The following is a 16,445-nucleotide window of genomic DNA, read 5'->3' as shown; positions in this document are numbered from 1 at the left end:
CATGACTTGTGTTTTTTATGAAATCTATCCATTTTTTTGACTTCTATCTCAAATAATGGGAAAAGCAATGTGCTGCATTAGGAAGGGTACATTCAGTGTCCCCTCCAGAGCTTGTGTGTATTGCATGGAACCACAGAATGGTCTGGGATGGAAGGGACCTTTAAAGGTCATCCAGTCCAACCCCTCAGCAACAAGCAGGGACATCTTCATCAAGATCAGGTTGCTCAGAGCACGGTCCTACCTGACCTTGAACGTTTCCAGGGATGGACCATTTATCACCTCTCTGGGTGACCTGTTCCTGTGTTTCAACACTCATATTGTAAAAAATTCTTCCCTTATATATCGTCTGAATCTACCTTCTTTTGGGTTAAAACTGTCTCTTATCATATCACAACAGGCTAAACAGTCTGTCCTCACATCTCTCACAAGGCTGCTGTAAAGTCTCCCTGAAGCCTTCCCTTCTCCAGGCTGAACAACCCCAGCTCTCTCAACCTGTCTCCACAGGGAATCCACGGGGAAGGTGTTCCAACCTTCTGATCAGGTCCATCCCATCATTGCTTCCCTGTGCTGCAAGGCACTGCGGGAGCTGAGCCTGTTCAGCCTGGCACAGGGGAACTAAAGGCCAATCTAATTGCAGCCTATACCTACTTGAAGGAAACTTGGAAAAGCAGTGGAGTTAAACTTTTCTCCCTCCTGGCAGATGGTAAAAGAAGGGGTAACAGCTGCCAGCTGCAGTTTGGGAAGTTCAGAGTGGACATTAAGAAAAAATTCTAGTGCTGCATTAGAACAAGTCTTATCTTCCTTTTGAAAGTTCTGCAAGATGAACCTGTAGCTAGCCTAATGCTGAAGGTTTATGAAATAATTTTGTTTGGAGGGGACCTCCAGGGTCATCTATTCCAGACCTTTGCTCAGAGCAGGTCAAGCCAGGCAGGCTGCTGAAGGTCTTACCAAGTTTAGAATGTGTTCAGAGATGAACAACCCAACCTCTCTCAGCAATGTGTGTCAGCATTTCCCCATCCTGATGGGAATTCTTTTTCCTGTATATGTAAACAGAATTCCCCACGTTCCATCTTGTCTGTTGACTTGTACGATCACTGTGCATTTATGAGAGAAATCTGACTTGAGCTTCTCTGCACCTTCCCTTTATTCCTTAGAGAGCTGTTGACAGCAATAAAGTGTCCCCTTAGGGTTGTTCTCACAGCTGATCTCCTCTTCTGTCTTGCAGCAGCCCTCTGACAACCTTGGTTGCCTTCCATTGAACATGCTCTGGGGAGATCAGTATCTTTCCATATTGGGGGAGTCCCATATAGGGCACAATACCCTAAATGCAGCCTCATAAGTGTAGAACAGAGGGTAAGAATCCCCTTCCTCTGCCTGATGGCTGCAGATTTGATAATGGGGCCCTAAATAGGGTTGGCCTTGGGTGCCACAAGGGCACTTTGCTAACTTGTGCTCAATTGGAGCTGGATTGTGATAGTCCCAATTTTCAGAGAGATAAAATTAAGGTCTTTCTAGAACTTGCCAGCCTCTGTTCTAGGCTGTAGAATGGTGTTGTCTGAGACTAAATTCCAGAAGTGCTCTTACTGCTGCACCTTATAGAGGTGACACTGTCAGGCCTTCAGGGATAAATGTTGTACCCTGAGCTTTTAGGGCTTTTAGGCTTTACTCAGCACAAGTATTGTTCTACATTTCTGCTGTTCTAGGTTTGGAGGGGTTTTTTAGCAAGTATCACTACTTCGTGATTACTTGCGTCTGGAATGCCAGAGAACCTGAAAACTGTGGAAGAAATTGCTTCCTCTTGGAATGAGCCTGTCCAGCACTCTATTTTTCATATCTGATGTGGAAAATTGTCTTGCTCAATGTGAATAGGATGACATTCATTAAGGCTTTTGTAGATAAGATGATTAAAAGTTACACTGCTCTGATAGCTTTCTTTACAGCCATTTCTGTGTCTTGATAAAGTACACCCAAGTTTCCTCTTATTTTGTTAAGGTGTTTCTGTATCACAAAGTTAATAGCAGAAAAAGATATATTGGGTGATTTAGTTCATCTTTTACCCTATGAATTGTCTCAGCACTGCTGTGCTGTTATTCTGAGCCTCGCCCAGTTTAGTTTTGAATGAATAGCAGACTGTGTTTTGGTGATCATGGTCTGGATACTTCTGAGCTATTTCAGTCTGTTTAGCCCATAGATTTTGCTGTACTATTATAGAAATCTGACCTGAAGAAAAAAACCTGACTCTCATATACTAACTTCATATTCTCATACATTGCAGATTATTTAGCCAGCTCACCTACTAGGTCTCCTATAAAAGTCAAAGATAAAATGATTTAGTTATTTAAAGCAGGAGACCTTTTTGTGTACCCGTACTTGACTTGAAAAACTTCAGCTGTGCTACAACCATGTGAGATACCTATGTAAAGAAATAAGGGCTATCACCTTACTCTACAATGAACAGCACAGAAGGGAAAATAATCCTCAAGAAGCTGGAGTTTGACTGCCTATATAGTAAGACAGGTATGGGCATAACCTTAATTACAGTATTTTGCCAGAACAAGATCTAGCACAGCAGGGTTTTATGCCTATGATTGCTACTCGTGGAACAGACTGACTGTGTTTCCCTTTCATTAGCTCTTGTAAAATTATCAGAAACCCTCCTTCAGTCTTCTCTTTGTGTGTTTGCTTTGGGGATTTAGAGTACGACAGAATTCACATTTGGCAGGGACATTCTCTCGGATCAAAAGGGTGCAGCTGGAAAGATAAAGGTCAAAGGAAATGATCAAATATGTAGATGTAGTTAGGGCAATTGCAGTGCTCGCTGATGGTGAGGGAGAGAAGGTCACTGGTATTGCTTGACTCTTGCCTTAGTTGGGGTCCTATCAGTTTGTGTGATACAAAAGCATTTGCAGGACAGGGAATTAAACTGTGTGGAGCAGGAACAGAAATAGAAAGAATATTTTAAAAGCAGAGAGAGCAGCAAAGGTCAGCCTGACTCTGCACCTAAATTTGGCAGCTGGGTGCAGAGCTCAGTCTGTCAGACATCTGAAGAACTCATTTGTTTGTGGAGTTACCTGAGCTTTTGATTGACACTGTTACCTGATGCGTTCCTTTGCTGCTCTGTGTTCACTTTCAATGCACAGCATGCTATTTTTACACTTTTTAACACAGATGCAAGGTTCTGTGGTTTTATAATAAGAGAGTAATGGAAGCTTTAAACAAAATTTTAAAAAGAGAATAATCTTCTTAACAAGGAAAAAAAAAAGGCATTATGATATTTCTAACTAGTGTTCAGCTGAGAATTCACTATTAAAATTTCTGAAGTCTGAGATGTATCCGTGGATAGTAGAGGGTAAAGATTTTTATCAATGTTTAGATGTGTCTTTTAAAGGTCAAGAAATGTCATAAGAAAAGATTGAAAGCACTTCATGTAAATTGTTCCTGGAACCTATCCAAGTGGCATTTATCTCCTGGCTTAATTTTTTTTTTTTTTTCTTTAAGAGCTGTAGGAAGTAAAGCCACTTTTCCTCTACTCCAGGAATGTGGAGAGAGGCAAAAACCAAGGTAATGAAAAAGGACTTGGTGATAATATATCAGTTTAATTTTAGGTAGAATGCTTATGCCTTCATGATAAAGGGATTCTGTCCATCTTTTGCTGGAGGTGACAACATGATACCAACCAGCTGAGAAAGTTGAAAACATTTTTGGGGATAACCAAACCATGTTTTGATGTCTCTGAGATCCATTGTAATATTGGGTAATTGAAAATGAAAGGCCTGAATCTTTCACACTTGGAATCAAATCTGTGAAGCTAACACACACATGAGTTAGAGAGGATGGGAAAACCAGAGCAAACAAATTTTGTTGGAATGATTCCTTACCTGGATGTTCCTTGTGATATTTAACTCTATCCATGCATTTATTTACATTCTTGGCTCTCCAGACATATTGCCTTTTTTATGCTGTCTCTGGAGTTTCTAGAACTTGGCTTCTAGACTATGGTTTTGTTTGCTAGACCTGGGACACTGGAGAGGAAGGCAAGGAGGGGATGATATGGACTTAAGAAAACCTTTCATTAAGGTTAATGGTCCTTGTAATGCATGAGGGAATATCTGTCAGCCTTGAGAAAAGCATGAGCCCCAGAATATTCCTCTCATCTAGAAAGCTTGTGCAGGTGTAACAAACAGGTTCTTCACATGGTTGTCTGGAATTTTCCATAAAAGAGAAAGAGAGAGGAGAAGATGAGGTTTCCTCATCTGCCCCAATCCCCATACTGGTACTTCTGACTGTCAGTGCTGGTACTTCTGCTGAAAGACAATAATTTGGAGATTGTAAGAGGCCTTCAGTGCCCACCTCAGGAGAGCTGGGGTGGAGCTGCAACTTCATTTAATAAATAGAACCAAAATTTCACTAACTAGTGTGTCATCACATATGCAGTATTCATAGAAAGTGATGTAACTCCCATATTTGCAAATATGCAACTGTTTTCTGCTTTCTAGTTTGAAAAATTATTTTCAAGAGCTTTCTTCTATTTATAACAGCCAGAAGAATACTGATGCTGTCAGCTGCTTGCTTCCCTTCCCATTTGCAGGGATGCGGTACACAAATTATAACTTGGTAATTGTGATTTCTGCTTTGAGCACTCTGAAGAATTACTGCCTAATTAAATAATTATGGAGGTTGTTTATTCTTTTTTTTTTTTTAAATACATATTTGCAGCCGAGAGTTTCAAGGAAATCCAGATGGTAAAGATAAAGGAAGAACCGATGGAAGTTGACATCCACGACTCGCAGGCTTCGGTGTCACCCAGCCAACCCAGCCACAACATTGGCTACAGCACTTTATTGGGGCGGGACAGCAGTGAGCGCATACAGAAGGCACCCGAGGGCCGTGTGCTCCCAGAGAGAAATCTCTTCAGCCAGGACATATCAGTGAAGATGGCATCGGAGCTGCTCTTCCAGCTATCAGGTAAATCCAGTGCAAACTGCTCAATAGCTGAAGTTAAAGAGCAAAATCAGATTTTTTTGGTGTAACCCCAAAGTTCTATGAAACTGTGAGATCGCCAGAGCTGAAAACTAATAGGAACCTTCCAACCCTCACACTTGAAACACGGACGCCTTGCGAAATGTCCCCCATAGCCTGCATATGCTTTAAAGCACTGTGGTAGCTAGGTCAGGCTCACTGAGTTGGAAAAGCCAGAGTTCAGCTCCTGTATTTTTGAAAGCTAATTAAATAATTTGTGATGACTGCTTTGATCCCTGTAGAGGGGAATCTGCAGATGGCAGTTCCTGGCCTAAGTGGCCAGTGGCTGCTGGATGCAGCACTCCTGGGGCTGCATTGCCCACTTCCCTTGGCAAAGAAGGTGAACCTCATTTGTCACACAAAGGCAGTGGGACTAGCAGTGTGTTCAATGAACACTTGCATTGCACACTCTGCATGGAACTCTAACACTGACATGTGGAGCTGAAAAAACTTGTTGGGTGTTAATTTAAATAAAGTCATGCCCATTCTCTAATAATGCTGGACCCATTTACCCTAAATTTCCTTGGGTTATGCCATTACTTGAAAGCATTAAAATAGTTCTCCTGAATAAAATTTGATAGAGAACATGTGGCATATTCTAATCACAAAACTCATGTGTGTTCCTCTGCAGAAAAGGTGAGCAAAGAGCACAACCACAATAAAGATAACACCATCAGAACTACAGCCAGGTAAGTACAGCCTGTGGTTACATGCAAAGCTGCACTGTAAATAGCATTGCCTCCTTTTGCCTTGTGAACTCAAACCTGTCTGTCTCCTGCAAACATGACCTGATAGTACAAATGTAAGATATTTCCATGAGTAATAGAACCCATATCTGAAAAGCTACAACTATAGATCTGATTGCTTAGGGTTCATAAGTCAAAAAGGCCCAAAGGGCTTTTGTCTGTTCTCTGATCAAGTAGTCACACATCATTTTAAGGATTATTTATTCTATTTTTTCAACAAAAACTGAAGCTTAAAAGAAACTGCATAATACATGCAGTGCTTGAAGGAATACCAGACTGACCAACTGGATTTTAAGACATGGACCAATGTAAGAAGAGGTGATTTTGATTGTTTTCTGTCTAGCTAGATTTGTTTAGAAAAATTTCAATTTAGTATTTCTGTCATCTTAATACATTCTAGAGATGAATTTTTAAAAGTCAGACTGTAAGACAATGCTAACAAAACATGTGTTAAAGATTACAGTTAGGTTATTACAATAATTTAAGTAGGAATTAAAAACATGATCCTATGGTGGCCTTTGCTGTTAAAGAAATGTGCACTTTACAGTACTATGGCTGAGAACAAGCCCACAAGGTGTTTACGTATCCATGAGCAGCAAGGGGCCCCTATGGGAAGATTTAAAGCTCTTATGCAGTAAGTGGTATCTGGAATTGGTAAAGACTTAGGAGCCCTTGGTAGGGTAGGAGGAGTAGGCAGGAACTGGCAAGGATATATTTATTTCCTACCTTAAAGTTCCCTAATTGTTGTGGATTGGTTGGAGACTGAGCACACTGAAGGGATGAAGAGCTCATTCAAAGATAAAGACCTTCTTGCCTCTGCAGCCCCTTTACAGAAGTTCTCAGTGCTAACTTATAGCAACTTTGCCCAGTCAGAATGGAAAAGCATTTCAGTTGCAAAGAAAAGGTCTCTGAAATACATTGCACTTAAATTTCTAGGCCTATCCAATTCATTCATGGTAGCTGCAATAAATAACTTGTTTTTAATAAACTGACCGGCTCAGTAAATGTACATTAGGGACGTTTTGATGTTACAAGTTGAAAGATAATTCAATTGAGCTTTTGGCTTCTGGTTACAGTGAATGCTTCCCATATTTGCTAGTGTGGGAATTTGTCAGATATGCAGCCTGTACAGCCTTTCTGTGCTACTTAAAAAGCATAAGCCTGAGACACAGAGAGAAATGCACATATTGTCCAACTACTCATTAACCATCCAGGGTGTGCTGCAGGGATGGGCTGACAAATAGTTGAAAATAGATTTCAGTGTCTCATGATGTTACCAGCAAGACTGGTGTGAGAATCCAGAGCTACTTTTGGATCTATCAAAGATAATCCCAATTGGAAAGGTTGAGGACAGTTCAAAGATAACTTGCCCTTCTTTTGGCTGCCAACTGTTAAGAGAATAGCACAGTTGGCTGTTGTCAAACTTGTGCTGAGCTTTACTGAGACATCCTTACAGTGGCTGCTACCCATCAGGGCATGAAATGCTGAGTGCCTGGTTCAGTTTCTCTGGGTTCTTTTCTTATCTTGCCTATTTATCAGCAGAAGAAGACATGAATGAGGAGAGCTTCTTAAGAGGAGAAGTGAGTCAGTCTATTAAATCCTGTGAATTCAAACAGATTGACTTGAAAGACCTTGCCAAAAAAAAAAAAAACCCAACCAGTCCATCCCAAACCAAATAAACAGCTGGAAGTCTTTACTGGTGAAGGTATGACGCCTTCTCAAAAATAGAACGTGATGGAGCAGCCAGTGGAGGATAGAGGCCCTTGGACTGCATTAAGAAAACATGTGGTGTTGCAGTTTGGCTCACCAACCCACATCTGGAGTAATGACAGAGAGGCATTTGAAATCACAGTTGCTGTGTGAAATGTGCTGACAGCTGCAGAGAGCCAAGGTGAGGTCAGTGTTGTCCACCTGTGAGTAGCTGGGAAGCACAAAGATTTAGCTGTGTCACTGGCGAGGCTTAAATCAACCCCAGCAAGATGGGTACACAGGCACTTTTTGCTGTCTTTTTCCTTATTAACATTTCTAACTGTCCCCTATCTGTTGCTGTTCCTCCTGTGAGTATTCCTGGACTTTGCCAGCATATACTTCCATATGACTTTGCTTAAGCAGCCGGAACTGGCAAGGATTCCTCACAGTTCAGTGGCTGTGTGAGATGGTAGAGCCTGCCATCTGTGATGAGAAGACAGAAAGTGGAGAAGCAAGTGATCTGGAAGTGAGTACGCCAGTGTAAGATGCCAAGATAAGTTTCTTTCATCTAGAGAACTGTGTAGCCATGAAACTGGAAAAGTGCAGCCAGAGGAAAAATAAAAAATATCCTAAAGCTTAACCTTCGTCAGAAAGGACTTTGCACAGTGATTGAGGACAATGTGTAATTTCTTGCCATGAAGCAGGAGCTCCTCCCTCCACATTTTGCACTGGGAATCGGAGGACAGATCTGCTGAAATAGAAATAATAATAGAGCCTCCTCTGAAGAGACTCTGCTGCCATTCTAGAGGAAGGCAGAAAAGAGGTATCCAAGGATGGTTCTGTAACTCACCAGAGGCCAATGGAGGAGAGGGAAGTCCTTGGGATATGACATGATGAGGCCTTCAACAGCACTTGCTCATGACCTATGGCCTAACCTGAAATAGATAAGCCCTGCACCATCTATTTGCTTAGAAACAGCAGTAAGCAGTGTCCCAGTGACTGAATCTAAGACACAAGCAGGAAAGGCAACATGGAAACCCAAGCGGATTACAAGATTTTGAAGAGTTACAATAATAATAAAACATTTTTATTGCTGTTTTTCTTTCAAATCATTATTAAACCCGTGAGAGGAATGTTGCAATAAATCATGGTGTATTTTTATACAGTGTCAGTCTGTTTTGTATTATGTCACCCCTGAGTGGGAGTGTGAGTCTTGGAAGAAGTTAAGTTTCGCACATGTGTGTAGGAGATGTTTTGGTTTATCCTGGTCACTTGTTTTCTGGAGTATCCTACATTGTTCAGCTATTGGCATTCACCAAACTGTTCAGGCCTGGGGCAACTTCACGCCTTCCCCTTCAGCACAGCCTAATGCTAACTGCTTATGTATGTGTTCAAGCTTCTGTAGAAATACCAAAATATCCCATTAACTGTCAAATATGGAACAGCACAAAATTAATAGTGTCCAAAAAACTTAATAGGAAAGTAAAACAACGTGGTTGCCAAAAGTGTTTCACAATCAAGTCAACTAGTTACTACTAAGTTTCCCTGAGGCAGAAGAGATCTGACTAAGAATACAAGTGACTGGGTGGAGACACCTTGTTCACTCTCTGCAGAAAAACTGCATGAGGGCAAGCACAGGCAAGTGATGCCTTTTGGACAGAAATTTTGGGTATCTAGACTGGTCAGGTCAGCTTGGGTGCAGTTGGCATGTGCTTTGAGTCTGGACTACCCGCTGTGCGACACCTTGTGAGGCCTCACAGTAGGTCCTTTATCCTGAAATGATTCTTGGATTTTATTCCTGGGTAAGAAAAGGCTGCAGAAATGGTCTGGCCTCCTGTTCTGCACCTTTAAAACACACACTGTACACCAGCCTGTTAAGGATTCTCAGTCTGGGAGAGATCAGATTTAAAGTGATTCTTACTTTGCTTAGAAGAAATTGATAGTTTGCATGCAGGTGGAATACATTTCCTTAGAAAGCATTTTTCCAAGAAAGACTGTAGTTTTCAATTCTGAATTTTTTATGTACCTCTTGCTGATGTCTGTCTGTACTGCAGACAAGGAATTCTTATTTCTGTCATGATCTTTAATTGAGCAGAAAGCAAATACTTTGATAGAGATGCCATTTCACTATTGAAATTAACTTTCTTCTGCCTGTTAATTAAAACTAAAGCAAAATATTCCTTTTGAAATTGGTAATTTTTGTGTTTTGTATTCCTTGGGATACACCTGTTCAGTTTATTAATTGTTTAAAAATCAAATTCATGGAAGGCCATGTCAGAATAGAACTATTCAGCATCTTAACCTAGTATTTGAAAAGTTCTGTTTTAAAGATGACTACTGTATGCTTCAGATTATTAAATAATAATATTTTTCACCTTTCCTGATTGCCCTCTCCAGATATGACAATGGAATGCAAATTTTTGAAGTGTTAATTTTAATGATCCATATTGTAATGTGATATAGCAAATGTGAGATGTTGAAATGTAGCTAAAAGCCTTTTGTGAGGTCTTCACTTTTCACTCTGAAATGCAGTTTTACCAAAGCACGCTGCCTCATGGTCTGCCTATTTTTCAGCATGAATTCTGTAAGTGAAACCATTTCTTTAACAAGATGGTATTTCTTACAATATTAAGATGTTGAGGTCAAAATTCATGTTTACTTCTTCTTCTTCTCTTAACTGCTGTTTTCTTTTAAAAAAGGCATCTTGTTTTTTCCCTATAGCCCTTTCTTTTCTGAAGACACATTTAGACAATCACCATTCACTTCCAACTCAAAAGATCTCCTGCCCAGTGAAACTACTATTCATGGAAGGACGTCTGCACCAGGTCAGATACCTTTTTCTTCCATTACTTCCATTAACAGATATTTTTAAAATTTTCTTACTGTAAACTCCACCAGCTGACCAATGCTCTTAAAATATGGTTTGCTTTGTCAAAAGGCAGCTATTTCTCCATTATAATAAGTGCTTATTATTTAGAAGAAAAAGAGAAAAGTTAAATATTGCTGGAGCATTTGTGTTAATAGTCTTTAGGCTGCTGTTTCTATGAATTGTGCAATAGTCTATAGCAGATCAAATTTAGCAATATCAAGAGAGGTGAGGGGTTTTTTTGTGTGTGTGTGTCTGCCACTGTACTGATGCTGAATTACTGTCTGCTATTCTCCTGTTCCTGGCCATTTCCATCTCCATCTCTGGAGTACAGATGAAATGTTTGCAGGACATGTACCACGTAGCTGAGCTTGGCAATACAATTTTCCTGCCTTTAGCAGTAATTTAGAACCTTTATGGAAGGATGTGGAGTTCTTCAAATGTACTGAAAAGCCACAGTGTCTGTGGGTGCCTTCCCACTGATTTTCTGAACTAGTTGACAGGCATTTTATGTCCAGATATAGCTTGGTTTATATTTTGCATTAAAATGGAAAATACAGGCATGTAATACTATTCAAGGTCACACTGAACACATGCAAAAACTTGATATGTGCCTTCACTGTTCTGCTGCAAAATAACTCGTTTGCTAGTTCACTGCTATCTGTTCTTAAATTAATAGCTCTGGGGTTCTAAAGGTCAGTAATTACACAGTCAGCTGTAGGGGGGGTTATTCACCTTTTCTTAGCAATCAATAAACTTTTGGGCACGTTACTGCTAATTTTCAGCTATAGACTGTCATTTAATTTACAACTTAACAGACCCTTCATTTTTTTTTAATGCTTGAATAGTCTTTTGACAGCTTGCAAAGTGGCAGATGAGGGTGAGAGCTAGATGCTGTCTAAGGGTAAATATGCATAGGAAGAAGAAAAAAAAATTGTAGGATCAGGACAAGGGTCTCGAGGCTGTGCACAGACACACTTTTGCAAGGAAGCAGTGGATTTGTACCTCCGGGTGAGGAGAACCAGATCAGGTGTGGTGCTTTTAAGTATTAAAATGTAAACCAGGTTAGCACTTTCAATCATGGCTTTTGACCTTGGCATAACATGGAATATTCATATGCCCAGATGAAAGATGGGAATTCACAGACTCCTCAGGCAGGGTTTGATACCTCAGAGGACACGGCCTCTAGCAGCAAGACTCTTACATCATACCGAGATAAATGCATAAGAATTTTAATTCTCTCTAAGACTTCACTTTCTGTGAGGCCACTAAAAGTACGGGTGGGTTTTGGTGACATGTTTGATCTTCTGCTTAAAAATATAAAGTATCTTGTTGGTTAGATCATCCTAGAGTGTTAGAAAGGCTTCTGAGGAACTGGGTTTTCATATGTTTGTGCTGCTCCATAATCTGTTTTGTGGAACCTTGATAGGTCTGTGTATTATAATACATATTGCTCTGTGGTTATAAGAGTCTGATATATAATAGTAGCAAGTATACTGAAAATCTTAAAATGCCAGTTTCTGCTACAGTTTTATTTTTGGAACAACTCTTATCATTCCAAATATGTTGTTTTTTCTCAGCTTCACAACAAATTCTTGGGCCTGAAGTGCAACTTCACAGTAGCACCAATAATGTGATTTAAATTTGTAATCAATTACAAATATTATATTCATGTAAAGGAGCAGCAGAATACCCACAGGTAAATTTCCTATTAGTTTCAGCCTTGCAAGAAGAAATAGCCTGTGTACTGCTATGAATAACTCTGAAAACATTTTATCCCTTCAAAGAGCAACACTAAGGAACAGAAACAAACCATTGTGCAAGGCCTACAGAAAGTGTTACGGAAAATGCTGTGGAAGTGTGTATGTGGTCTCCTACATAAAAATGCTTTCGCTTGAGATTTGTTTTGTGTTACTCCATCCCTGAAACAGGACAGTAAGAAGGAGAAAAGAGCAGCATAAGAAAATGATAGGAAATTCCCAGTCCAGTGGCCCTGGTGTAACCCCTTGTACACGGTTGCCACTTCTCAAGTGAGCACCTAAACGGGAGGCTGCGTCCCCAGACTCCTGCCAGCTTTCTGTCTGCAGACTTTTTGGCACCCTAGCTGCAGAGGAATTGGGAAGAGTGACAAGAACATAGGACAGTAGGATATTTCATGTGTCAAATTAAATTCTTTTCTGTACTAGGTAACATTTTGCAATCTTATTCATTATCAAGCTCCATCTTAAACCCCATGATCCTTATTATTTTTATGAGGATGCTGTTTCAGAAGCTCACCCATTTGAAGAAGTGGGACCACTTTCTTTCCAGCCTGAATTTATTCACAGCAAGTGCTACTTTTGTTAGCGCACCAATGCTGTCCGTCAACTTTGATAATTCTTCTTCCTTGCGATGTTCACCATCTGATGTGCCATTCCTTGCATTCCTCTAATCCTGCCTTCATCTTGGGAAAGTGAGCCAGCCACTTCTAGTCTCTTTTAGTACGATAGGGTTTCCATTTCCTAGCCTTTTTCTCCCTCTGTTTAGGGGCATTAATTGCTACAAATATGAATAGTCAGATGTGCTCTTTCATAGGAGGTTTTATCCCCGACTTTTTCAGCAGCCTACAATCTTCTGAGTGCATATTGGAAATGCCTCTCCTGATTAATCACAGCTTTGTAACTAGAACATGCTGGTGTCTCTCTTGCTGGTCAAAGAGTAACATGTTTTCCTTTATAATTTCAGCTGATGATTTCAGCATGCAACAGAAATTCTTGTTCCTACACTCTTAGGCATATGACCTTGTAATTTGAATTGTTTCACTTGTTATTCTAGCTCTCAAGATTATTTCTTTAGTACTCTGAAATTTCTGCATATTGATATTGCTTTTATTAATGCAGTTCTGGTTTATTTGGGGGTTTTTGTATGTGTGTGTGTTGAAGCTATTAAAGAGGATTTTAAAGTACAGTGGGTCCAAAGTTCAGTCCTTGAGAGTTAAGCTTAGTGGCCCCCTCAGCGCAAACCACTTCACTTTATAGCCAGTTTATAAGAAAATTGCAAATTCGGGTCTTTAAGTGGCAGAGCACTCTTTGTAGGGTGTTGAGTAGATAAGATTCCCCAGGGAGTATGAATAATCAGGAAAGAATATTAAAAGATGTGTGAATGCAATGCACTGATCACGGCATTTAGTGGAGGGGGAAAATCTTAAATAAATAATGATTTTGTAATGGATTCGGCCTGAAAAAATGGTGGAGTATTCCTAATCAGCAGCAGTATCACAGGCAGAAGAGTTGATTTTAATTCAGGTATCCAAGAAACTAACAATGAAATCTCCAACAGCTGTCAGAAAGAGACTCATCAGACCCACAGAAGTCATGGTATCTCCCTGATAATCTAAGGTGAATTCCTAATACTCTGCAAAAGGAAGACAGAGTTTCCTAGGGTATATAGTTCAAATTTACAGGTTAGATTTGGGGAATTGCTTCTCTCGCTTTTTAAGGTATTTTCTATGTTAATAACCATATTATTATATTGCACTTTTCTGTATTAGTCTTACTGTCCAAATAACTTCATTTTTACTCAAAAATGGAATTAAAATAGTTTTGATATCTACATCAACCAAACACACTTTGCTCAAAAATTACCATAGTATCAAAGTAATATCTATCACAAAGTCATATCAAAACCAATTCAATAATTGCAACTGCTTCCTATAAGAATGTGGCCTTTTTTAATCTAGCAAAAGGTAGGGAGAAGAAATTAAAATTTTTATTTCAAACAGTCACTTTAAAAAAGGACATTTTCATCTTCTGTTTTATAAGATTCTTCTTTTGACAGAATAGTTTTATGTCAGACTATATAGTTCTGTTCAGATCACTGGATAAATTAAAAACTTGATCTTATGCTGCTTTTTCTGACCCTTAGACAGTCTTTAATGTACTTTAATAGTTTTCCAACATCTCATTGACTCATTCTGTAAATCAAACCTGCCTCCATGGAAGCCAGATGAGTGATATTCATTATTCCTTTTCTGTTCATTAATATTGGTGAAAACCTCAGCCGTGGCTTTTGGGGATTTTTTTCTCCATGTATATCTATCTGTGTGTAGTATAATAATATTTCATTATTTTCTCTCCTGTTTATCAAGGACCTGGTATTCTCCTTAATTTCCATTGACAGTGCCAAATATTGAAACAATCCCATCTGTAGTGGATTAATTTTTTTTAAATCCATCTTTTTGTGAGAATTTTGTACTACTTGCCACACTGTAATTTTGATGATGGTAAATGAATTTCACATGTCTCAAACTTTTGGAACTGGAGGATGTAGGTCTTAGGGAGTTGTAGTCTAGGAATACTCATCTCTTTTTAAATTTTCCCAGCTTTATTTACTGGTTGTTGGTTTGGTTCAGTGAGATGAAGCCAGTAAAGCTCCAGTCCCTTTTTGAAAAGCATCAGAGCCTGCTCTGCCATGTGTGTCCACACTCTGCACTGACCTGCAGGATGACTGACAGGCTGTGCTTCTTCTTCAGGATTATCCAGAATCAGTAGCATAGTGCTTAGTTCAGTAGAAATTTGGAAACATAGTGCAAAAATTTTGCATTTTGGCAGTGTCAGTTGTTCTTTTAGTGATAATGTAATTAGTGGGATCAGCCCATTTTTATTTTTATGGATCTAAGGTAATATGTGGAACAAAGATTCCAGTATGTTTGGAACTCCAGGACTATTCTGCAGATGTGCAGGTTTCTCCTGTTACTGTTCATACTCACACTGGCCTTTTCTCTAGAGCAGTAATTCCACTGTAACTTCAGTAACACTAAAAGGTGAAAACCTGCCTGCTCCCAGGGCTTCATCTTTGCACATTCTGCTCACAGCAGTACTAACACCTGTGTGGCCACAGCAGGGGAAGTAGTGAGCTAATCTCCTTTTTTCCTCTAATAGTGTGTGGGAATGGTGGGATGCAAGCAGGGTGAAGGGAGGCTGTATCCTTCAGTCATGTGAAATTTCAGCATTTGTGTGAGACTGGTGTGCCCATAAGCACATCTCATCTTGTTTATTTTCTTGTTACTGTAGCTGGAAAATACCTTCTGAGGGTTTAGAATTTTAGCTTGGATATGATAAATAATCACAGTGGTGGTGTTGTGCAGATACCACATTCTTTAGTATGAGTTTACATGTATCTTCCTGCCTAATTCCTTTTTAAAGGTGCTTTAAGGCCAATGTAGCTCTTGATATTGTAATTTTCTGTGACTCTAAGCATATAGAAAGTAGCAAGAGCTTTTTGGGTCCAACCAGCAGAGGTGCTCATATCCACTGTTTTCTGGCAGTATTTGTGCTCTGTTCTGATTTCCTGTACTCTGCAGGAAACTAAACTTCTGCAACCTTCCACAGGAACCAGCTCTGATTTTTGGGTCATCACCATAAGACCGCTATAAGCACACTGCGAAATGAAGGGACACCTTGAGGGTTTGATTTCTGTGTGTGGGATCACTGCTGCTTCCGTTACCCTGGAAAATACCCTTAGGCCTTAGGGGACTGTGAAACACACAAACCCTGTGAATTTCCACTGAAGTGACCAGCAGTGAAATGTTGGCATTTAAATTGCCCTTGTGTAGCTTCCCTGCTATGTACCCATGGAGTTAATTAGAATGATTCACACCTTCTTACTGTTGTTTGCTTACATCTGCCAAAAAGCCTCTAACTCCACATTGTGGGTAATCCTATTTACTGTAGGAAGGCTTTCTTAAAATGTTCAAATGTTAGAATTTGTAAATGAAAGCCAGGGCTTAAGAGCATGATTACAAGCAATTGATTTTGAATTCATTCAGGACAGCAGAACCCATGGATTATTATTTTTGAGAGAATCACAGAATGGCTGAGGTATGAAGTTGAGTTCCAGTCCCTTTCTAAGAGCAGAATCATCTTGCTGCTCAAAGCTATGTACAATCAGGTTCTGAATATCTCCAGGAATGGAGACTCTGGACTGTCTCTGAGCCAGCTGTTTGACCTTGCTCACCATAAAAAAAATTGTTTTCTTATGTTTAAATGGATTTTCCTATGTTTTAATTTGTGCTCTTGCCTCCTCTGCACTGGTATCACTAAGAAGAATTGTTCATCTTCTTCACTTCACCTTATTTCACCCTATCA

At 39.8% G+C, this 16,445-nt stretch overlaps 2 protein-coding genes across 12 annotated transcripts in view; one reads left to right on the top strand and one right to left on the bottom strand.

Moving 5' to 3' along the window:
* The window catches only part of LSM6 (LSM6 homolog, U6 small nuclear RNA and mRNA degradation associated), a 120,557-nt gene extending 118,806 nt beyond the window's left edge, over nt 1-1,751 (bottom strand). The window contains exon 1 of the mRNA XM_068187782.1: nt 1,747-1,751. The gene's annotated coding sequence lies outside the window, so the exon portion shown is untranslated. The remainder of the gene's footprint in view (nt 1-1,746) is intronic.
* ZNF827 (zinc finger protein 827) overlaps nt 1-16,445 on the top strand; it is a 127,150-nt gene that overhangs the window by 84,734 nt on the left and 25,971 nt on the right. For all 11 annotated transcript variants that reach the window (XR_010998249.1, XR_010998250.1, XM_068187727.1 and 8 more), the window contains 3 exons: nt 4,717-4,965; nt 5,651-5,708; nt 10,176-10,279. Coding sequence is in view for 9 of the 11 variants with exons in the window: in XM_068187727.1 (XP_068043828.1) it covers nt 4,717-4,965; nt 5,651-5,708; nt 10,176-10,279 (411 nt within the window). In the remaining 2 variants the exon portion in view is untranslated. The remainder of the gene's footprint in view (nt 1-4,716; nt 4,966-5,650; nt 5,709-10,175; nt 10,280-16,445) is intronic.

This window comes from Anomalospiza imberbis, chromosome 4 (assembly GCF_031753505.1).
Source record: "Anomalospiza imberbis isolate Cuckoo-Finch-1a 21T00152 chromosome 4, ASM3175350v1, whole genome shotgun sequence".
NCBI lineage: Eukaryota > Metazoa > Chordata > Aves > Passeriformes > Viduidae > Anomalospiza > Anomalospiza imberbis.
Note: the sequence above shows the minus strand (reverse complement) of the source record. Positions and strands in the feature narration are given on the sequence as shown.